We start from the raw sequence: 22,447 nt of genomic DNA on the forward strand, positions 1-22,447 counted from the left end.
TTGAAAATGGGTGGTAGATTAAAATTTATTTATTTTATAAAGATTAAAAACTCATTTGTAACATGTTACATTTCCACGTGGATAATTTTGCAAGTTAAATAATAAGCAATATTAGTCTTAATTTAGATCTTATCAATTTCAATTATACTTTTAAATTTTTTTTATAACAATAATCTTAATGAAGATTGTTCTAAATATTTTTAAATATTATTATACATATCTTATCTCATCTCATCTTATCTTATATAATTATTATAACTTTATTAAATTTTTACATAAAATATAATAAACAATTTAATTTTTTTAAATTTTAAAATAAAAATAATATTTTAATTAATTTTTAATTTTTAACTCATCTCATCTCATCTCATATATATATATATATATAAAAGTAAACTAAATAAGATGTAGAGGTGTAGTTTTTAAAATATTTTGATGCGCAAAATGTTAAAATAAAAAAAAAAAAAGATATTGGGTTATCCAAAAAAAAAAAAAAAAGATATTTGACAAAATTAAACAGGACAGAAAAGAGGGGGTTGGGGGGTGGGATAGAAAATTAAATATCGACATCGCGTGAAAAGAATTATTCCAAGTTTCCAACTTCCTTTTCAAGGAACTGCTTGCCGTAAACGACGACGGGGCCGGACAAACGTTGCCGGTTATTTGCGGTTCCGTACATTGCCTCCCATTCAGATTCTTCATCGTCTTGATCACTATTAAAATCAGTTCTCTCTGACTCACAATTCGTTTACTCACACAGGTATTTCTATATCCGCTGATTACCTTTCCATTCGATTCGATTCGGTCCCTTCTCTCATTCCGTCACGATCATGTAATTCTCACATGCTTTACTCCTTCACGAGCTGAGTTCTCCTAAACGTGCCGGTTTGTTGTATTATTGATGTTATTTATTTTTTTTGTTTAAACTATTTTAGGGCTTCGATCAAGCCTCGCTCTTTCAATTTTTTGGTTGAATATTATGCACTTTATTGTATTTAATCATGGATTGCTCATGAGTCATTATTTAATTTTCTAATTGTGTAGTTTCAGATTATCAAAGTAAAACTTAGCTCCTTGTTTTCTGCTTTTAAGGGGAATCTGTAATATTATCTCTGTTATCAGACAATGAGATGGGAAACCATCCAAACAGGATGGCGGTATTAAATAATTCGCGAATTCTAAGCATCGTTTCCCTTTCCTTAACTTGAATTTCAACTTTTTTTTTCCTTTCTTTTTTGGTTTACTTACATAAATCGCGTGTTAAAATTGCATGAATATGAATGTCTAACTTTTTACACATAGTGGCTTAGAGTGATGGTGCATTAGGATTCGTTTAGCTCACCCATGTAATTCGTCTGTTGGCTAATGGGAATTGGATTAAGGCTTGGTTCAGTTGAGATTTGGCAGTTGTCCTTGTATTATGAAACAATATTTTTTTCTTCGTCAAAATTTCTTGCATTTTCACATTATCTAAGCTAGTGGGTGTCTGCTTCCTGGACTATTAAGTGAGTAGCTTAGCTGCTGTTAGTTAGATATTTGATGTTGGCTTGTTTCCGTGTTGCTTAATTTTTATGATAATAAGCTTACCAACAGTGGTAATGGTGCTATGGAAGGAATATCCATTTTCTTGAAAAGTTCCTTGCTTCAAGTCTGCTTGCAGAAGGTGGCCTTTCGACGACAAAGACTGCCTTTTAGTTGGTGATGAGTTAAAATCTGTTAAACACTCATTGGATGTATGTGTGGTTGCATGAACTCAGCACTAGCTATAAATTGCTATATAGCTAATGGTAGGTTCTAGTCTTTTTGTGGTCTTACAGGTATTGGGCTGACCAGCTTATGGAAGATCCATTAAAAAGTTTATTAACCTAATCCTATGTTTGCTATGCTATTATCCTTTGATGTTTCACGTCCGTGCTTAAACTTATATTCATTCTCGTCATTTTATTTGAGATTTTAATGTCAAGAAGGCATTATTGTGTGTATCAGTGCTGAAATTCTTTTACCATGTATTTGTGCGAGTAAATTTTCTTTAAATTGTTTACTGATCAATTCATCTTTTATATTTCAGAGCCGATGGCTTCTTCTGCAGACTCATGGATGAAGGAATATAATGAAGCCTTAAAACTTGCTGATGATATCAATGGCATGATTTCTGAAAGGAGTTCATTTCCGGCATCAGGTCCAGATGCTCAGCGCTACGCATCTGCTATGCGGAGGAAGATCACAATATTAGGGACGAGACTTGATAGCTTACAGTCCCTTTTGTTGAAGCTCCCTGGAAAACATCCAGTGTAAGTTTTCTTCTTTAAAACTGCAATAATATTTTAAGAAAAGGGCTGGTTTTCTCTTCAAAATAGATTTCGGACTAGAAATGTTGTCTTAGCATTCTTTCCTTTTTCTTATGCTGATACTATTTGCCAAAAAAAAAACTTTTTGTATATTTATTCTAGTTTTCTCCTATAAGCATATGTTGCCATGAGGAAGGTGCGTATGTTAATAATTGGGGTGTGTTAGTGATTCATATGAGCCTCTTGCGATGAGAAGTTTGTTACTTTGATGGAAACCTCCTTCTGATCTAGTTCTTATCTCATGTTCTTTTCTCTTGAAAACCTCAAGCTCAGTTTCTCGTGTTGATATTCTTCCAAATCCCAGTTATTTTTCTCATCAAGATTCAGGGCACTACTTTGGAGTTTGGATCATGTATTGGGGCAAAAAGGGTTGTGTATTAGCAGTGAATCTGAATCCAAGTTCATACTTATGAGATAATTTTTCATTTTTATAAGCACATTTTTTGAAGTTCAGAGAATTTAATATAAAAGTCCAAAAAAGGGGGACTGGTCCTAGTACTCGGGCAAGACTTGGACTGGATATAAAAGAAGTCAAGTTTGAGTGAAGAAGGCTAACTGGTTGATATTTTGTGCTGTATCATGGAGGTATCACCTCTTAAATTCTGGGCACTGAATTTTGCTTTGGTGTTGAAAGTTCATGAACTAAACTGTTGGTTGTCATGCTCTACCATGACAGTCAATTGCAGGTTGGATTCATGGATTGTAAACTAGAAAGAAGGGGATAATGAGGAATTGGAAGAGGTTGCTTTAAATGTCACAGTTTCTCTTATATTTCTTGTCGCAATGTACTTCTTCTATTGGTCACCTGTAATGTAAAGTATTTCCAATCCATGATGTGTTATTACAACAACTTTTGATGTTGCTGATTTTACCATATAGAAGCAAGACGGTAATATCTCGTTGGCTACATTGTTCTTTACCGTTGGTGTGAAAAGTATACCCATCTTTGATCAAGGTAGAAATAATTGTACATCAAGTGGTAAAGGCCTTGGGCTTGGGGGTATGCTCCCCCGGGTCCAAGGTTCTAATCCCCTTGGGTGCAAACAATCTCTAGGGGTCACACCCCCTGGTGAAAAGCTAGCGATTTAACTAGTTCCGTGTAGGGAAACTTCCGAGGGTGCGGTACACGGGACCGGGGTTTACTCTGCAGGGGTGGGTCCGAAGGGTCCTGCCTTGGAGAGGTTCTCCGACATAAATAATAAAAAAAAAAAAAAGAATAGGCATAGCCCAAGTACACAAGATGGTATACACGAGGTAACGCCTATCTAGGAAGAAGAAAAGGAAAGAATTGTATATCATTCTAGTTGCTGTTACCTGAAGTTTAGTGATCGTATGGATGATGCAGGTCGGAGAAGGAGATGAATCGTCGCAAGGACATGCTTGCAAATCTGAGATCAAAAGTTAACCAGATGGCTTCGGCATTAAACATGTCAAACTTTGCAAACAGGGACAGCTTGCTTGGCCCAGAAATAAAGCCAGCTGATGTCACAACCAGAGCAGCTGGTTTGGAAAACTCTGGTGTTGTTGGCTTCAACGACAAATTATGAAAGGCAAGTTGCTAATTATTTTTTAGACAAATACTTATCTTTGTTGTATAGTATTGCTTATGTTTCTGCAATATTTGTGTACTTGGGCAATACCTGTTTACTTGTTTCAATAAAATTCTATTTTACTTGTAAAAAAAAAGTGTCTGCAATATTGATCTTTGTGTGGTATGCTTTTGAAGCAGAGCAAGATGAGGGTCTTGGGAAGTTGGAGGAGACTGTCGTAAGTACAAAACATATTGCATTGGCAGTCAATGAAGAACTTGAGCTACACACTAGGCTGATTGTATGTGCTTTCTCCTGCCTTACTGATTTCCTAAGTTGCTAGCCTTTAATTTTTTCACATTTGAGTGCCATTTAAAACTTAGTGATAAATATGTTGCTGTGAGTTTTACAATTTCTTGCTCTTCCATTTTGCAGGATGACTTGGATGAACGTGTGGACATTACGGACAGCAGGTTACGGGTAATACACTCACTACTTCTAACTAGCACCAAATCCATTGACCTTGTAGCTTAGTGGCACCGGCACCCATACTTGGGTGTCATAACCGGGGTTCAACCCCCATAACATCCAGTTGCCCAAGGGGGGAAAAAGTAGCACCAAAAATCTTGTTGAGCAAGTCATGAGATTGTGAAATATACAATAGAATAAAATAAGCCCCATAACTGCTCTCTTCATTATTGTAGATAGCACCATACGATAATAGGTTTACCACAATCCAGTTCTCTCTCTCCATATATATATATATATATATATACATAGAAAAATTGTATTTATCATCCCCTACACTACACACTAACATGTAATTTATTATTTTTGCCCTTTTATTTAAATACATATATTGATGTGTAACTATGTGTGTCTAAATAGAAGGACAAAAATGTAAAATCACATATTAGTATGTAGTGTAGGGATGATAAATAGCATCTCTCATATATATATATAGACACACACATATATATATTACTGTTCGATGCGGTGGGATTTTAACTGTTTTGTTTGGGATCTCTTATATTGTCAAAACAGCGGGTGCAGAAGCATTTGGCGATTTTGAATAAGCGCACTAAGGGTGGTTGCTCTTGCATGGGTTTGCTCTTATCAGTTATCGGGATCGTGGTTCTAGTTGCTGTCATATGGTTGTTGATAAAATATTTGTAATTGCAACAATGGCAAACCCCACCATCTGTGTGTGCCTGTATCTTTGTGTGAATGGAGCTTTCTTGTTTCCCATCATGTTATAACAATATATGTGGGTTTCTTGTCTTCTTTGGGTGCTTTGTTTGTGTTACCAAATTTCTGAGGTGATGAGATACTTTGTAAATTGCACTTGTTGATCGGCATATTTAAATATCTATATTTTCTTCCACTTACTTTGCCGGAATTCTTTTTCTCGTCAATTCAGGTTTTAACTTCTCCATTGCTTTGCTTTCGACATTCAATAATGTGTTGATAAATCAAATGCATCCAACAATATGGTTTCAACAAGTTAGAATTTCAAGAACGAGTAGATCTTATCGGATCTTGCTTATGTTCTCCGACCACTTTTTAAGTCATAGGATAATGAGATGACTCCAATTTCATTCCCAATGCATAGATGCACGACAGGAACCGGGGGGCCATGTAAAACTGCACAGTTCCGACGTAGTTCGCCGGAAAAATGCCATCTTAAAATACGTTCCGAGTTTTCATAGATATAACGGTTAAATATTAAATTATCATGCTTCTGTTTGTTGTAGCTATTTTACGTTGACTTATTGGGTGCCTGTAACCATTATGCAGACCAAATGGTGTAATTGTTATTAATGTTTTTTGTTAGATTCTAGATTGGACTTTTTTGTTCAAACAGTGATACCAAAAGATTTCAACCGACATGGATTCACTTCCATTGAGGACTGGTTCTATTACATTACAGTCGATAGTTTTGACCATTTCAATTGAGGACTAACAGAAAATATGAACAAGAACACTCCACTCCAAGAACATTACCTACATAAATACGAGTGAACTCCAAAGAAAATGGCATTCTCACACACTCAACTTCTTAATCATTACAGAGCGAAATGGCAAAAGGAGTTCCAAAAAACAGAAATCAAAAGAAGAGCTTTCTCGGAGATTGTCTGGATGGAATGGTTGATGGCGAGGTTGAGGACTTGAGGGGGAATGGCATTCCCTTACTTTCTTGGGCCCCCGCAACTTGGTCCGGCATCTTTGCTGCCCTGGGGTCTGTTAATAGTATCTTCTGAAAGGACTGCGAGAAGCCTGTGGCAATTATAGTAACATGAATCTCTCCATTGTAGCGGTCATCCACCACAGCTCCAAATATTATATTAGCAGAAGGATCTGCCAAACTCGTCACAACCTGAAAAACGTCATTACATGTGCATATATTAATACAATAACATGGAAACCAAAGTGGCAAGTTCCAGGATTGAATGCAGCAATTATAATACACCCTCCCCCCCCCCCCGAAAAAAAAACCCCAAAAGAAAGAAATAAAAAGAGAAGTAGAAAGATTCAGGAGGAACATGCGCTCCACTCCACATATTCACAATCCTAGACCCTTCTGGAGAAACTGCTGCCGCATCCTAATGAATCAAAGCTAACCACCGACAGTAGCTTGCATCCTCAGGACAATATAGAATAAATCAAATAAAAGACAATTGAAGCAGCATTCAGTTTGCCTACTCAGAACTTCTCAAATATGCAACCATTATCAGTTGTTAGAGAACAAAAACTCTCTCAATTACCTCAACAGGTAGCAACAAGAAGATAAGCCAGCTTTTGTGATATTGTAGAACACAAAATATCAAACATACCGATAGGAATTGCTTTTACGGGACAAAATGGACATTTCATTTCTATCCCCCACCAGCCAAAAAAAAAACCAAAAAAAGCAAAAGGCCCAAATCAACTTGCAGATTCTGGGGATTTCAGGCATGGTTCTATATCAGAACATTCACTTGAATAAATTCAATATTATTCAACCAATTTAAAATGCAAAATGAATGCTAAAGTATGCCTTCTTTCATGCGAATACAGCAACAGAAACCAATACCTGAGACACCCTATTGACTTCCTGCAGGGTTATGTCCTTCCCTCCGGTAATATTGTACACTACCCCTGTAGCTGACTGAATTGAGGATCCAATCAGGGGAGCTAAAGTAGCTTGTTCAGCGGCTTCTTCTGCACGATTTTTGCTGGAGGAAACCCCCACTCCAAGCATTGCAGTTCCCGAGTCTTTCATGACTGCTTTTACATCTGCAAAATCAACATTTACCAGTCCAGGTATCTGCAAACGAACAATTCAATCTTCAAATTATCTAGCATAAGCAAAATGACCATGTCCAGGACGGGGTGAAGAAACAGCTATAGTCATTCTATGATTATATGTACTATTGTTTGATAATTATAATTTTTTTTTTATAGGTAATCACGAAGTTCTATTCATAAAAGTAGGCAAAGCCCAAGTACTCAGGGAGTATACATGAGAAGTACCTAACTAGAGTTTAGAACTGAAAGTACAAAAGCATGGACATTTAGCCCATTACAAACAATGGCCCCCGCCCATAAGAGCAATGATTTAAAAAAGAAAACTTTAAGCTCCTCCATTGTTCTCTTGCAATCTTCAAAACTTCTATCATTTCTCTTGTATGATAATTATAAATGGTCCTGTGTAAATCTCGATTACTATATAACTAACAACATAATCATGTTATGTCTCACGAGTAGTCACGGACTAACTTAAACTTCTTAATTTAACCGGGTTAGATATTAAAATGTGAAAATACAGTTCAAAAGCACCCACCATGATTATGTCCGAAATTCCTTGCACTCCTTGACGTAGAACATCATCAGCAAGGAGGAAAGCATCCTGGAGGGGTGTCTGCTCATCAGCAATATCCAGGAGACGGTCGTTGGGAATGACTATCAGAGTGTCAACATTCTTTTGCAACTTCTCAATAGCCTCCAATGCCTGAAGAGAAGTAGATAGGATATATTGGAACTTCAAAAGGCTATAGGAATTGGATTGTAGTATAGATACTTTTTTTTGTAAGTAATAAGAGATTTTTTTTTTTTTTTTTTTTGATAAGTTAGAACTTTATTAAGCATAATGAAATAGGCGAAGCCCGAGTACACAGGAAGTATACACAAGAAACACCTAGTTACATTCTAAAACTTAGAGAAACGACGACAAGAACTCATTTACAGCCCCACCCTTGAGTACAATAGCAGAGAACCAGCAAAGTAGGGTGCTTATAAAAAACTTCCATAATGCATCACTATTGCGTTCCCGATCATTAAAGCACCTCTCATTTCTCTCCAACCAAATACACCACATAATACACAAGGGTATCATTTTCCATGCAGCTGCCACTTGGGAACAAGTATGCATTTGAAAGTTGGTCCAGCTTTTTAGGAGATCAACCACTGTTTCTGGCATAACCCAGCACAGCCCAACCCTTCTAAACACACCATCCCACAGCACTTTAGCCATTTCACAATGAAGTAGTAGATGGTTCACTGATTCCGCTTCTTTCTTGCACATAAAGCACCAATCCAAAACAATCATTCCGCGCTTTCTCAAGTTATCTATAGTCTGAATATTCCCTAATGCTGCTGTCCAAACAAAAAAAGCCACCCTTGACGGAACATGAGCCTTCCAAATCTGCTTCCAAGGAAAGCCAATATGGTGCTGATTAAGTATCTCCTTATAAAATGACCGAACTGTAAATTTTTTAGAGGCTGTTTGTCTCCAACATAGTTGGTCCCTGCCCTGTCTTCTTATCTCCACTGAATACAACTATCTAAAAAAATCAGTGACCTCCTCTACTTCCCAATCTTGGACAGATCCAGAGAAGCCTACATCCCAAAGCACCATTCCATTGGAAAAACCCATCATCTCGGAAACCGCAGCTTGCTTATTAGTCGCCAATATGAAAACAATCAGGAATGCTCGAGACAATACAATATCCCCACACCAAACATCAGACCAAAATCTGATTTTTGAACCATCACCAACCGAGAAGTAAATTTGTTTCAGGAGACGACCCCAACCTTTCCTAATAAACTTCCATAGACTCACTCCATACGAATTCCTGCTCTCCTTGGTACACCATCCTCCCCAATCACTACCATACTTACAATCAATCACCCCCCTCCACAACGCTTCCTCTTCCCCTTGGTATCTCCATAGCCACTTCCCCAACAATGCATTGTTAAAACTACGTAGCCTATGAATACCCAGTCCTCCATCAGCAATTGGGCAACAAATTTTTTTCCAACTCACTAAGGGAGTTTTAGACACCTTTCCCATGCCACCCCATAAAAAATCTCTATACAATTTTTCAATACGGTTGGCCACCCCAAGAATAGGCATAAGCCCCAGTACACAGGACGTATACAATGGAGATACCTACTACTTTCTAAAAACAAAAGGAAATCTATAACAAATTCTGGAAATTATTTACAAAAGTTTTAGCCAACAAACTCAGAGTACTAGAGAAAAAATCTTTAAGGTCTCCCAATGAACGTTCTTTGTCTTCGAAGCATTTCTCATTCCTTTCAAACCATAGACACCACATGAGACAAGAAGTAATCATCTTCCAAATATCAACAGCATTCTTGCTACCCTTCAATCCCTTCTACCCTACCAAGAAATCCACCACTTCCTTGGGCATTACCCAAAGTAGACCAATCCAATTCAAAACCTCATTCCACAAGAACCTGGCCACTTCACAATGAAGAAAGAGATTATTAACAGATTCCCCATCCTTTTTGCACTTGACACACCAATCAGCAATGTGCATACCTCTCCTTCTAAGATTTTCAGTTGTCAACACTCTGCCCAGGGATACCACCCAACAGTAAAAAGCAACCTTGAAAGGAACTTTCACTTTCCATATGTTTTTCAAGGGGAATTCACAGCTCCAGTGACTGGTCAATATGCTGTAAAAAGAGGAAACTGAGAACTTAGAATTTCCTACAGGAGCCCACAGCATGCTGTCCTCCCTACCTAGCATCAACTTTGAACTGTAATGTCTTTCTAGAAAAGCCTTAACATCATCCACTTCCCAGTCATTAACATCTCTAAAAAGTTAACATTCCATTGAATATTATTGCCACTGCAAAAGAAAGAATATCCCACAGCTGCATTTAGATCCCTTGCAATTCTAAAAAGAGAGGGAAAATCCAACTTAAGTGTAGAATCCCCACACCACAAGTCATGCCAGAAAAGTATCCTCTTCCCATCCCCCACCTTTAATCTAATATGATTAGAAAATTCCCCCCATCCTTTTCTAATGAACTTCCACAAACTCACCCCATATGCACCTCTAGTATCTTTTGAGCACCAACCTCCCCACAAACTACCATATTTACATCAATAACATTTTTCCATAAGGCATTTCTTTCCAAGTGGCATCTTCAAAGCCATTTCCCAAGTAATGCTCTATTAAACAATCTCAAGTTTTTAATCCCCAACCCACCACGATCATAGATACTGCAGCAATATTATAAACTATCAGGTTAATTCTGTGTGCCTAGTCTCTATACTACTATTACAGTACATATTTCTTTTTATAAGAACCATTACAGTACATCTTACAGCTAAGCAAAGCACCTCATCTATAATAATCAATATTCATAAGCAGCACACTAGGGTTATTTCTAAAGAACATTCTCACAATCCCAAACCTAATCAAAGCGGATGGAAGAAGCCATCAATTACTGAAGCACTTTCAATATTTGTTTTGCATATAGAAGGCTAGCTTTCAGCAATGCTTCAGGATTACAATTTGCAAGTGACAAAATTACAGCTTAAAGAGTAGGATTCTTTTTTTGTTTTCTCTCAATTAAATAGTGGAGTTCTGACCATCCAAAGCAAAAGATAAAAGTACAAAGTCACAAATATATTTCTAGCTTCAGAACAGGTTCTGGGACAATAAATGCAAGGGAAATTCTCCTAGAGCAAAAGGCCTATACATATGTTTAAACAGAAAGAAAAAATAGGGCATCTGTTTGTATGTAATTCAATAAATGTGGATGACGCATCAATTAAAGCACTTCAAAACATTTAATTTGGAAATTTTGGATTTCGTATACAAGTGAACAACAAATAAGATTTTCATGACTTCCAATATAAACCAAAAGTGAACCTGCCTGCAAGGATCTCTTACGTCCTTCAAAACCGAAAGGGTAGGTAACCACACCAACAGTCAAATAACCTGCCTCTTTGGATATTTGGGCAACAACTGGAGCAGCACCAGACCCAGTTCCTCCACCCATACCAGCAGTTATAAACACAAGATCTGACCCCTTAAGAGCACTTGCAATGGCTTCTTTTGATTCCTCCGCAGCTTGTTCCCCCAGAAGTGGATTCCCTCCAGTACCTGCATCTCGAACAAATAATCCAATCAATAGACACGACACTACAACCATATCTTAGATAAGAGCGGAATGGCAATTATATACAAAGAGCAATCAAGAGTGTGACCACCAGACCGCTGGCCTTGGTTGTGATTATTGCCTAAAAGCTCCAATAGAGTGAACTAAGCAGATCAAATTGAGAATGCCAGACCTAGTCCACGTGTCAAAAGCTCTCCTATTTGAAGTGGGTTCTCGGCGGCAGACTTTAATAGTGCTTGTGAATCCGTGTTTATAGCATAGAAATCAACACCCTGAAATATCAAAATAGTAAAACATCAAGATCAACAATCTCTCTCTTTTATTTATTAACCCATAAAAAAATCACAACGCAACACAAGACAAACACAATACAACAAGAAACCCCCATCTAGACAATTAGAAGAGAACTTTCATACCGGCTGCAGGCATCTTTAACAGAGACATTAGGTGAATGGCTTATAAATGAAATAAAACCAAACCGAGATGACCACACGCAAATAATGACAAGAAGAAAATGATATTATTGAAGTGAAACCGCAATGGGAATAGAAGGATAAATAAACTCTCAAACACATATACCACCAAAATGAGGGACACAGATAGAGGGACAAGGAATTTCGGAATTTGAGTCTAGACCCAAAAAACGTAAACGAAAACCCACGTTTAAACCGCTGCCAATCATGCGATTAACGGCATTGTTGCCACCCCCGCCGACCCCGACCACCTTAATCCTAGCCGATTCCACAGGGGCAAAGGAGCAGCTCACAACCCCAAAATGGGGTCGTTTCCGGAAAGTAGTACTTCTTTGAGGAATGCATTCTCCCAAAGGAAGTCTCTTGAGGCTAAATGGGGAGGGGATGTAAGAGGTTGAGATCAGCTCGTTTGGGTTTGCGAGCTGAAGCGTTGCCATTTCTACAGGAAGTGAGAGACAGAGTGAAATGGGGTTTTAGGGTATAAGAATTAAAAATGAAAATAGAAAGTAAGGGTCTTTTTATTATTATTATTATTATTATTATTATTATTTAAAGAAGAAGATATTTTGGGATAGACATCACAAAGATTGGATGACTCCTGTGGATTTCCCCGGATACAATGTCGTTTTACTAGCTCCACGTTGCTGCTTGCTTCGGTAGTTTTCACTGGTCTTTAGCTTCTTTAACTATAAGGAACATTAAAAACAACAAACAAATAAAAAGGGATGCTGTCAAGGGTTGCAAGAGGAGCTGAAGTCATGAAGATGACGGAAGTTGAAGTTAGAGGGAAGAACAGAAGCGTTGGAAGAGCAAAAGAAGAGTTAGTTAAGTAGGTTATTCTTCTAGTGTAGCACGGTCGTTTTGAAGATAAGAGTAGGCGTGTAGTTGTGTGCAGTTGACCGTGTTGTTTACAATAAGTTGAGCGGCTTCATTTTAATGTTATACGTTGTAATATCTCTTAAGTGTAAAGTTAATACACTAACATTTTGTCATTTACATTCTGAACACTTAATACGATGTCGTTAATAGGAAGTATATAGTTGGAGAGAAAAATGAGGGAAGGGGATCATCGAAGTTTAATCAGTTTCTTATTCTATCTTTCTCTGTTATTCTCTTCTTCCCTTCTTCTTCTTCTTCTACATTTTGGAGAGTGACTATCTTGAACTAAGTCCCAATGAAGTGGGTCCATTACAAATGGTATCAAGAGCCATGGCTGAAGGCACTCGGTCCTATGCTCAAGTAGTGGATTATTTGAATCATCTCAAGCAGCAGCAACAGTAGATTGAAGACACAATTACAATCTTAGTTCTACAGCAAGAATCGACAAGAATTGATAGGAAGAATCAATAAAAGAAATTTAATGATTTGTTCTAACAAATATTTGAATCATCTCAAGCAGCAGCAAGATCGGCAGCAACAGCAGATTGAAGACACAATTACAATCTTAGTTCCACAGCAAGAATCGACAAGAATTGATAGGAAGAATCAATAAAAGAAATTTAATGATTTGTTCCAACAAATTTCAAGAATCTCGATTAATACATCAGCAGGGAATGATGCTGGGCAAGATGTATACGAAGGTATGGGGGAGGTGAATCATTGTGAGAATCAACGTGAGAATCATCGTGATAGTTTTGACAGAGGGTTTACTAAAGGTATCAAGCTTGAATTTTCAAGATTCAATGGCAAGAATCCATCCCATGGATTTACAGAGCCAACTAATATTTTTTGTACCATTAAGTCCCACTTGGACAGAGAATCTTTATTGCTTCTTTTCATATGGATGAAGAAGCATTGATGTGGTTTCAAGACGCCAGTGAGGCTGGAGTGTTTTGTAGTTGGGAAGAGTTTATTCAGACTGTACAAACTCGATTTGGGTCATCCCATATGATGATCCAATGGAGACTCTTACAAAGTTGAAGCAGGTTGATATAGTTACTAATTACAAAGCAGAATTTGAAGGGCTCTATAATAGAATTTGTGGGATCTCAAAAAGAAACAAACTCAGTTGTTTCTTGAGAGAATTACATGATGAGATAAGACTACCAGTAAGGATGCTAAATCCTACCCACCTCAATGATGCATTTGGGCTGGCCAAGATCCAAGAGCAATATGTTTGGAGCACTAGGAGACAGTGGAGAAATGGGGCTTTTAATTTTACTCAGCATAGTGGAGGGCCTAGTATGTTTAAGCAAGGCCAGTCTAGTTCTATTTTGGGCACTCCTAAATCTCAACCTTTATCAAAGATCTCTATGTAAAAGATGACTGAAGCACAAATGCAAGAGTGTAGAAAGAAGTGATTCTATTATTTTGTGTTGAGAAATATCACCAAGGGCATAGGTGTGTTAAGCCTAAGCTCTATTTGTTGGAGGGTATGGAGTTACCTAGTGATGTTGATGCTAATCTAGATTTGGGAGAGGAACAACGGTCTGATTTGGTGGCAAGTGGAATGCAAGAGGGTATACAAATTGCCTCTTTTTCTTTACATGTAATGGTGGGTTCACCGGGCCCTAGAACAATGAGAGTAGTGGGAAGAATTCTCAAGAAATGGGTAGTCATTTTAGATGATACTGGTAGTACCCACAATTTTGTGGATACTACAATGATTTCTAAATGTGGATTGGCAATGCAGCAGTTTCAGTCAGTAACAGTGAAGGTGGCCAATGGAGATGTTTTACTGAGTAGTGGGAAGTGTACTGTTGTTGATGTTCAAATACAAGGTACAACTTTCAGTATTGATTTTTTACTCTTACGTTAGGTGGGTGTGATGTTGTTTTGGGAATTGAATGGTTATTTTCATTAGGTCCTATTCTTTGGGACTTTGTAGAACTAAAAATGGAGTTTACATATAAAAGGGTACTAACTTGTCTTAAAGGTTTACCCTTTAATAAGTCCTTAGTGATTGATGAGGTTATTTTTGCAATTGATTTCTGTGGATTTTTAGGAAGAACTGAATGTGGGTAATTCTATTGAAGTATCTGAGTTATTGGCTCAGTTTGATAGAGCGTTTGAAGAACCTAAAGGGTTGCCTCCTAGAAGAAGTCATGATCATCAAATTCAATTGAAAAAAGGAATAATACCTGTGAGTGTCAAACCATATAGGTATCCTTACTATAAAAAAATTGAGATCGAAAAGATATTAGGGGAGTTAATGCAATATGGGGTAATAAGGCCTAGCCAATATCCTTTTTCATCTCATGTAATTTTGGTTAGGAAGGCTGATGGAACATGAAGGATGTGCATGGGTTATAGAATCCTCAACCAAGCTACTGTTAAGAACAAATACCCTATACCAGTTGCAGATAAACTGTTTGATGAACTTTTTGGTTTAACAGTATTCTCTAAACTGGATTTAAGAAATGGTTATCACCAGATTCGTATGAGAGATGAGGACATATAAAAGATTGCAATTGAAAGTCATAAAGGTCATTATGAGTTCCTTGTCATGCCATTTAGACTCACTAATACACCTTCCACATTCTAAGGCCTTATGAATGATGTCTTTAGGCCTTTCTTGAGACAGTTTGTCATTGTGTTTTTTAATGACATCCTTGTGTATAGTAAGGAACTTAATTCACATATGCTTCATCTCAAGACTTTGTTGTAAACATTGGAGAAACACCAGTTTTATGCAAAGAAGTCAAAATGCAAATTTGTTTGTTATGAAATAGAATATTTAGGCCATCTAATTTCAAAAGAGGGTGTGAAAGCCGACCCTAAGAAATTAGAATCTATGATTAATTGGTCAATCCTTAAGAGTGTGAAGTCCTTACGAGATTTTTTCGGGTTTACTGGTTATTACAGGAAGTTCATAAGAAGTTATGGGTATATAGCAGCCCCTTTAACTGAATTGCTGAAAAAAGACAATTTTAACTGGTCTGAGAAAGCTACCAAGGCATTTGAGAAATTAAAGTTGGTTGTTACAAGTCCATCAATTTTGAGTTTACCTGATTTTACTCGAACTTTTATAATTGAGTGTGATGCATGTGGTAGTGGGGTTGGTGTTGTTCTAATGCAAGACCAGAAACTTTTGGCTTTCTTAAGCCAAGCATTAAAGGAAAGAAATATGTTGTTATCCACGTATGAAAAGGAACTGCCGGCATTGGTGATAATAGTAAAAAAACTAGAGACCATATTTGCTTAGAGGCTCATTTGTCATACGTACTAACCATCATAGTTTGAAATTTCTACTTGAGCAAAAGGCGGGAACTCTTGCATAATATAAGTGGATGACAAAATTAATGGGCCATGGCTTTTCAATTGAGTATAAGAAAGGTGTGGAAAACAAGGTTAATGATGCCTTGTTGAGGAAAAAGACTAATGAGGAATCCCTTATCCTTATCTATCATTTATTTTCCTAACCCTTCTTGGATACAGGAATTAAAAAGAGCTTATGAGATTGATGAAGTTGTGCAGCAACATCTTGATTGGCTAAAGGATGGTAATTCTCAGCATCCTACTTTTAGCCTTAGGCTTGAACTTATGTTTAAAAAGAACAGAATCTATGTTCCTAATTCTGCTAAATTGAAGTTGAAGATTCTACAATTTTTGCATTCCAATCCAAGTGTAGGCCATTATGGGTCTCACAAGTCACTACAGAGAGCAAGGTCAGAGTTCTATTGGCTAGGATTGAAGAGTGAATTGAAGAATTTTATCAGAGAATGTGATGTTTGCCAGAGGAATAAGGTGGAGAACATTCAGCCTGTTGGATTACTACAACCACTTCCAATTCTAAAGACAATTTGGACTGATGTGTCAATGGATTTTGTGGAAGGACTACCTAATTCAAATGGGTATTATGTTATTATGGTAGTGGTAGATAGACTTTCAAAGTATGCTCATTTCATAGCTTTGAAACATCCATTTACAATCTCCAAAGTTGCATCTTTGTTTGTGTCAAATGTCTTTAAACTTCATGGGATGCCCAGAAGTATTGTTTCTGACAAGGTGTCTACTTTCGTTAGTTCCTTCTGGAAAGAATTTTTTAAACAGCAGGGAGTTATTCTTTCATACACTTCTACTTACTATCCTCAAAGTGATGGGCAAACAGAGGCTGTTAACAAGTCTTTGGAGCAATATTTGAGATGTTTTTCAGGGGATAAACCAAAGGTCTGGTTTGAATGGTTACCTCTTGCAGAATAGTGGTATAATATCACAACGCATTCATCAACCATGCTGACTCCTTATGAAGTTGTTTATGGGGTATTGCCTACTAAGCTTCAAGCTTATGTGCCAAGGTTGACTAGTAACCAGACAGTGGTTGAAGTTTTGAAGACACGGGAACAGATCTCTTAGTTGGTGAAAGCCAATTTAGTTACTGCTCAAGATAGAATGAAAATGTTATATGAAAAACACAGAATTGAAGGAGAGTGTTAAGTGGGGGATTGAGTTTATTTGAGATTACAGCCTTACAAGCAATATTCAGTAACATTGAGAAGGAACTTAAAACTGTCTCCATGATTCTATGGCCAATTTTTGGTTACTCAGAGAAATGGAAAGGTAGCATACATAACTGATTTACCAACTACTACTCAAATTCATCATGTCTTCCATATGTCATGTTTGAAGAAAAAGTTAGGCCAACAGGTGTCACCTTTATCTACTCTTCCTCCAATAGATATGTATGGTGAGTTGAGACCTGAAACTCAACAGATTTTAAAGCACTGCAGCAGACAAGGTAACAACAAAGCCTTGGTGGAAGTATTGGTAAAATGGCAAGGTATGAATGAAGATGAGCTACATGGGCGCCTTATTGGAAGTTGAGAGATGCATTCCCTCACCTTGTGGGCAATGTGCTTTGAAAGAGGAAGGTATGTCAGGGGTTGCAAGAGGAGCTGGAGTCATGAAGATGACGGAAGCTGAAGTTATAGGAAGAACAAAAGTGTTGGAAGTGCAGAAGAAGAGTTAGTTAAGTTGGTTATTCTTTTGGTGCAGCACGGTCTTTTTTAAGAGAAGAGTAGGCGTGTAGTTGTGTGGAGCTGACGGTGTCGTTTAGAATAAGTTGAGCGACGTCGTTTAATGTTGTACATTGTAATATCTCTTAAGCGTAAAGCTAATACGCTGACGTTTTATCTTTTACACTCTGAACACTTGAATACGATGTTGTTAATGGGAAGTATATAGTTGGAGAGAAAATGAGAGAAGAGGATTATCAAAGTTCAATCAGTTTTTTCTTCAATCTTTTTTTGTTATTCTTTTCTTCCTCTCTTCTTCTTCTACATTCTGGAGAGTGACTGTCTCAAACTAAGTTCTAGTGAAGTGGGTCCATTACAGGTACCTACTCGATTTTCTTTTTTCTTTGTTTTTATTTTTGTTTTGTGACCAAGCCTGTGCCCTTTCACTATCAGTCATTAGATGATGTTTTAGGTGGGCAATGGGCAATGAGATAAAAATTTGAGGTATGCACTCCCCTCCTTTTGTTCTCCACGTAAATGAACCAAATTATTTTACCACTACGATATATGTATCTCTGATTTTCTTTACAAAAATTTTTTGGGGCTTAGCCTATAAATTAATAAACCAACTGCATAATGAAGAATTAGATACAAATAATGACAAATCCCATTTGAAAATATTTTACAGATCAAGTAGGATGTGAGTTAGACTGATTGAATCTGGCTGCTACGCCTCCAGGAGGATGAGGATTAGGAGCTTGGTGGTGGTTTGATTAGGGCAAGAAACCTAGGATAATTCCAACATAATCAAAGAAAAGAGTTCCTTCAAAGCGAAATTAACAAAATGGAAAGGTTGGTTCTTTCACAAGGACTATCACACTTGGATAACACTCGGTAGAATGGTGAAGTTCAAAGCATTGATCTGGAACTGAAGGAAGTTAAAAGACAACATCACAAGATGATAACACAAAGCTTGAAACTAAAAAGAGTACGCGCCTGTCTCCATCATTCTATATATTTTCCTATTTTTATTGAATAATGCTACTTAGCCCCATCATTTTGCCCCCTCCTACCATTAATGTATTTATTTATTTTAAATGGTTAAAAATGTTACCACTAATGCATTTGTGTATTTAAAAAAAAAAAAAAACTTTAACATTTAAAAAATAAAAATCACACAAAAAACCAATTTGAACTAATAATAAGGCAAAATGATGGGACTAAATAGCACCACCATTTTTATTTTTATTGTCTTACTGTTGTACCTCCCCTCTTTCCTACATCACCATCATCCCTTCACCCCGCTCCGTTCTGACTGTGTTTTTGCTCTACAAGTTCCCCAATTACCTTCACGTGTTTTCTTTTTAAGGATTGTTTGCTACTATGCAGTCTATCTATTATTATTATTATTATTTTTTTTTTTTTATGTTGGGGAACCTCTCCAAGGCAGAGCCCTTCGGATCCACTCTTGCAGAGTAAACCCCGGTCCCGTACCCCACACCCTCGAAAGTTTCCTCACACAGAACTGGTTAAATCGCTGACTTTTCATCAAGGAGTGTGGCCCCAAAAGATTGTTTGCACCCATGAGGTGTTGAACCTTGGATTTTGAAAGGAGTGATACCCCAAGACCAAGACCTTCACCACTTGAGCCATCTTATTATATGAGATGGCCTCCACTTATTATATGAGAACTAACCTTAGAAAGGACTAACAAGTGGAGGCCATCTCAATTCTCAACCCCTCTTGCCTTAAATTTAGCAAGGATAACATGAGGTTCTCTTTATAGCCTTAGTACAATCAAGGGGACATAATCGCCTATCGCCCATATCATCAAAACTATAAATTTATACTTTCTTGTGATAGAATGATTTCCGAAGTGAAACAGCAGCAAAATAATAATTTTATCCCAGGTAATATCGAGCAACAATGCAAAACCAATTCAAGGTTCACGCTCAAACAAGAATTACATGCACAAGAAGATACTGAAGGATCCTTGAAACCAATATCAGACTCTGGTACCCAGTTCAATACCCATATTGTTGGTTTACTGAGAATGCACCGATAGTATTACACAGGGAACTTCATTCCCCTTCACTCAGAATGGGGACAATGAGTGGTTTCATCTGTGCAAGGTATACGATTGCCCACCTAGCAGAGCGAAGAAGAATACAGCATTATAATGAAGAAACAACTACATGTCGACAATCTCGAATTATAATTGCACCCAACAAGAAAAGAAAAAAGTATCAGATTACTAGGGTTTTAGAATCAGTAGTGTTTAAAATTTGCCAGAATTCACTGCATGAAGATTAAAAACAATTTAGCTGGATGAATCTAAGAGGATGATGCCTCATTGCTTTGACCACATATCCCATTTTAAACTACTGAATTATGGATTAGATGAAATGCTACCTAAACACAATAAATTATTTGTCTTGGCCTCGAGTTGTGCACAAATGAAATGGCTTTTACCTATACACCAAATTAAATGGATTTTTTATGTTTTAAACTTTTGATCCCGAGTATTTGAAGATGATTTTTTTAAACAAAAATTGCAGATTAAGCATGAACTTACATCATCCAACAGCAGACTGTTGCTGTAATAACCAAAGTTAGGTGGAACCTGAAATGAGAAAAGAATTAGGCCATTTTGCTTACTACAAGAAGCATATGAGATGATAGAAAGCAGATACACACACGTGTTTTAAAAGGAATGAAAATATAGTCTTCATTAGAAGTTTGAACGTTTCAAATAATTTAAATTCCCCATAATCACATCTACTAAAACCTCCATCAGATGATGAGAATGGTATTTCAATATTGCAGACATGCAATATTGCATTAATATCGCAATATTTGAGATACCCTGATTTCATATAAGCATTATGATATAGACACCCAAACACAAAAAAAGTAAAGAACAGATACAAACATGACCTGAAAAATATCTACTAATCAAAAGGATGATAATGGTTTCATTTTAGTAGAGAGTGTAACGATAATGATTTGAGATTAAAGAATGCCCGGTGGAGTGGGTTGGCTAAAAAGGATATTATCCTACCACAAGTTGAAGGTATACAGTTTGAATGGAAAAAAAAAAAAAAACACCAATGAGTCAGAATAACGGATTACATATCGAAACTTGATCTTTTTTTTATTGGTAATATCAAAACTTAACCAAAACCGAATCAGAAAATGAAACTAGACCACAAGCAGCCACTGCAAGCCTATTTCCCAATATCCTAAATACCAAGACCCACAAATTTTAGATCTAGGCACATATCAGCGATTTACGATTTCTTGATGGAAAGGAAGAGCAAACCTGTTAGCGCCCTGTTTGCCTGTCCTTAAATTTGAACTCCATGCATTTGTGTTTTCTAAATTATCTGATAAACAAATCTACCACTCTAAAATGGGTAGTGGGCATTTCTTGAACACCAGGATCAAACCCAAATGACATTATTTCTCACTTCCCAATCAAAATAAATAACCCATCCAACTTCATGGGACTACCAAACATAGCTCCAACTCCCAAGTGATTTAAGCCGAAATCATATAACAAAACTAAGCCAAATGCACCAAAATTCGACCTAACTCCTCCAATATAAGTCCAAATTAAACCTTGAATTAGCAGCAGCTTAATACAATTCACACACAGAAGCCAATCAACAAATGGAAAAATAAAATAAAAGGAATCAAATTGTGTGATACGTACAGATTAGTAGAAGGTCCTCTGTTGCAGCAAAGTCTGGTGCACAAGGACGCAATGATCCCAGTCAGTAGGAAGATTAGGGTGGTCACCAAGAATCCCATGTCGTTTTCTCTTTGATCTGGGAGAGGAAAACCAATTGCTGCAAGGAAAAATGGGATAGTAATCCGATACCGGGTTCGATTAAACCAAAAAGGGACTAGGGAACGAGCTGAATATGAGATCTCACCGAGATGAAAACTCTAAGGACTCTGTTTGGTTACCGAGAAAATATGGAAAACGAAATGAAGGAAAAGAAGAAAAAGGAGGATTTTTTTTTTCGGCTGATTCTCAACTCAAGCGTGATATGTCGATTGGGCCGATTGCAGCCCAAGGCTCTGCCCAAAACTCGAAGTTGAGATGTGTATTGGGCCTATTTGGGCTAATGCGAAACCCACGAAAGTCATAGCTATTTGAGTGTTTTTTTTATCTTTTTTTTTTATAGTTATTTAAATTTTGAGATTATTATTTGTTTTATTTTTTTCAATTGATTTATTTTATTTGTTCAGTTTGTTATATTTTAGCTTTTTTTTTTTTTTTTTTTTTAGTTTTTTTTTTTTTTTTCTATTCAAAAATGGTTTTTTAGAATTTGTCAGGCTTTAAAAAAAGCTCATTTTTTCCTTATCTTTAAATGAGATGATTGACCTTGAATTTCTAATATTCTACAGTGGTACTGGACTTTCACTCCCTTTATAAATCAAGCATTTACCTCTAAACAGTTTGGTCAGTGAGGACTGCAACCGTGCAATACTAATGTAGCTGCAGCTAAGCTTGATCCACATTTTTACTTATCACCAAATAAAATTAAAAAAAAAATGACCGCAAATATTCAACAATGTGCTCTTAAAAGTCATTCAATCCTCACAATGATTGTTTGGGTGTGTGTAAATTCTTCGAAAAGAAAAAATAAAATAGATCATTATTTTAGGAATGTTGTTAAGTTGGTTGCAACCATAGTTAAAAATAAGCTGATCGAATGGGGCCCTTTATCACCCTAAATATAGTTCAACCAACCAAAAACAAGGTATCAAAC

General features: G+C 36.9%; 3 protein-coding genes across 4 annotated transcripts; 1 reads left to right on the forward strand and 2 right to left on the reverse strand.

Moving 5' to 3' along the window:
• Positions 1-529: 529 nt before the first annotated feature.
• On the forward strand, positions 530-5,261 carry LOC121237503 (syntaxin-52-like). The gene is given in 8 exon segments (XM_041134247.1): positions 530-832; positions 1,818-1,907; positions 2,069-2,291; positions 3,694-3,875; positions 3,878-3,898; positions 4,078-4,178; positions 4,313-4,357; positions 4,922-5,261. Coding segments are annotated over 7 exon segments (738 nt in total). The 5' UTR covers positions 530-832; positions 1,818-1,873; the 3' UTR covers positions 5,054-5,261.
• A 493-nt stretch (positions 5,262-5,754) lies between these two features.
• Positions 5,755-12,262, reverse strand: LOC121237681 (cell division protein FtsZ homolog 1, chloroplastic-like). Its single transcript, XM_041134524.1, has 6 exons — positions 11,961-12,262; positions 11,472-11,571; positions 11,054-11,283; positions 7,701-7,868; positions 6,951-7,184; positions 5,755-6,254 (listed from the first exon to the last, which is right to left on the reverse strand). The coding sequence occupies exons 1-6, from the start codon at positions 12,207-12,209 to the stop codon at positions 5,985-5,987; spliced, it is 1,251 nt and encodes a 416-aa protein (XP_040990458.1). The 5' UTR covers positions 12,210-12,262; the 3' UTR covers positions 5,755-5,984.
• Positions 12,263-19,588: 7,326 nt separating this feature from the next.
• On the reverse strand, positions 19,589-21,755 carry LOC121236910 (V-type proton ATPase subunit e1). 2 transcript variants are annotated; one of them, XM_041133421.1, is made up of 4 exons: positions 21,605-21,755; positions 21,382-21,517; positions 20,242-20,289; positions 19,589-19,814 (listed from the first exon to the last, which is right to left on the reverse strand). In XM_041133421.1, exons 2-4 carry the CDS (start codon positions 21,477-21,479, stop codon positions 19,748-19,750), a joined length of 213 nt encoding a protein of 70 aa, XP_040989355.1. In that variant the 5' UTR covers positions 21,480-21,517; positions 21,605-21,755; the 3' UTR covers positions 19,589-19,747. The 2 variants fall into 2 exon arrangements, with proteins under 2 accessions (XP_040989355.1, XP_040989354.1); XM_041133420.1 differs by having other exon boundaries at positions 21,382-21,687.
• Between the last annotated feature and the right edge of the window lie 692 nt (positions 21,756-22,447).

The sequence above is a fragment of the Juglans microcarpa x Juglans regia genome, chromosome 6S (assembly GCF_004785595.1).
Source record: "Juglans microcarpa x Juglans regia isolate MS1-56 chromosome 6S, Jm3101_v1.0, whole genome shotgun sequence".
NCBI classification, from domain to species: domain Eukaryota; kingdom Viridiplantae; phylum Streptophyta; class Magnoliopsida; order Fagales; family Juglandaceae; genus Juglans; species Juglans microcarpa x Juglans regia.

What these genes read in the sequence shown, in the direction of transcription:
- LOC121236910 (XM_041133421.1), bottom strand. Translation starts at nt 21,479, where the DNA reads ATGGGATTCTTGGTGACCACCCTAATCTTCCTACTGACTGGGATCATT. An exon ending in AGAGGACCTTCTACTAATCT is followed by an intron (nt 20,290 to 21,381) that starts GTACGTATCACA and finishes TTCTCATTTCAG; the next exon opens with GTTCCACCTAACTTTGGTTA. An exon ending in ACAGTCTGCTGTTGGATGAT is followed by an intron (nt 19,815 to 20,241) that starts GTAAGTTCATGC and finishes TCGCTCTGCTAG; the next exon opens with GTGGGCAATCGTATACCTTG.
- LOC121237681 (XM_041134524.1), bottom strand. Translation starts at nt 12,209, where the DNA reads ATGGCAACGCTTCAGCTCGCAAACCCAAACGAGCTGATCTCAACCTCT. An exon ending in GAATTTCGGACATAATCATG is followed by an intron (nt 7,185 to 7,700) that starts GTGGGTGCTTTT and finishes GTTCGTTTGCAG; the next exon opens with ATACCTGGACTGGTAAATGT. An exon ending in AAGTCAATAGGGTGTCTCAG is followed by an intron (nt 6,255 to 6,950) that starts GTATTGGTTTCT and finishes GACGTTTTTCAG; the next exon opens with GTTGTGACGAGTTTGGCAGA.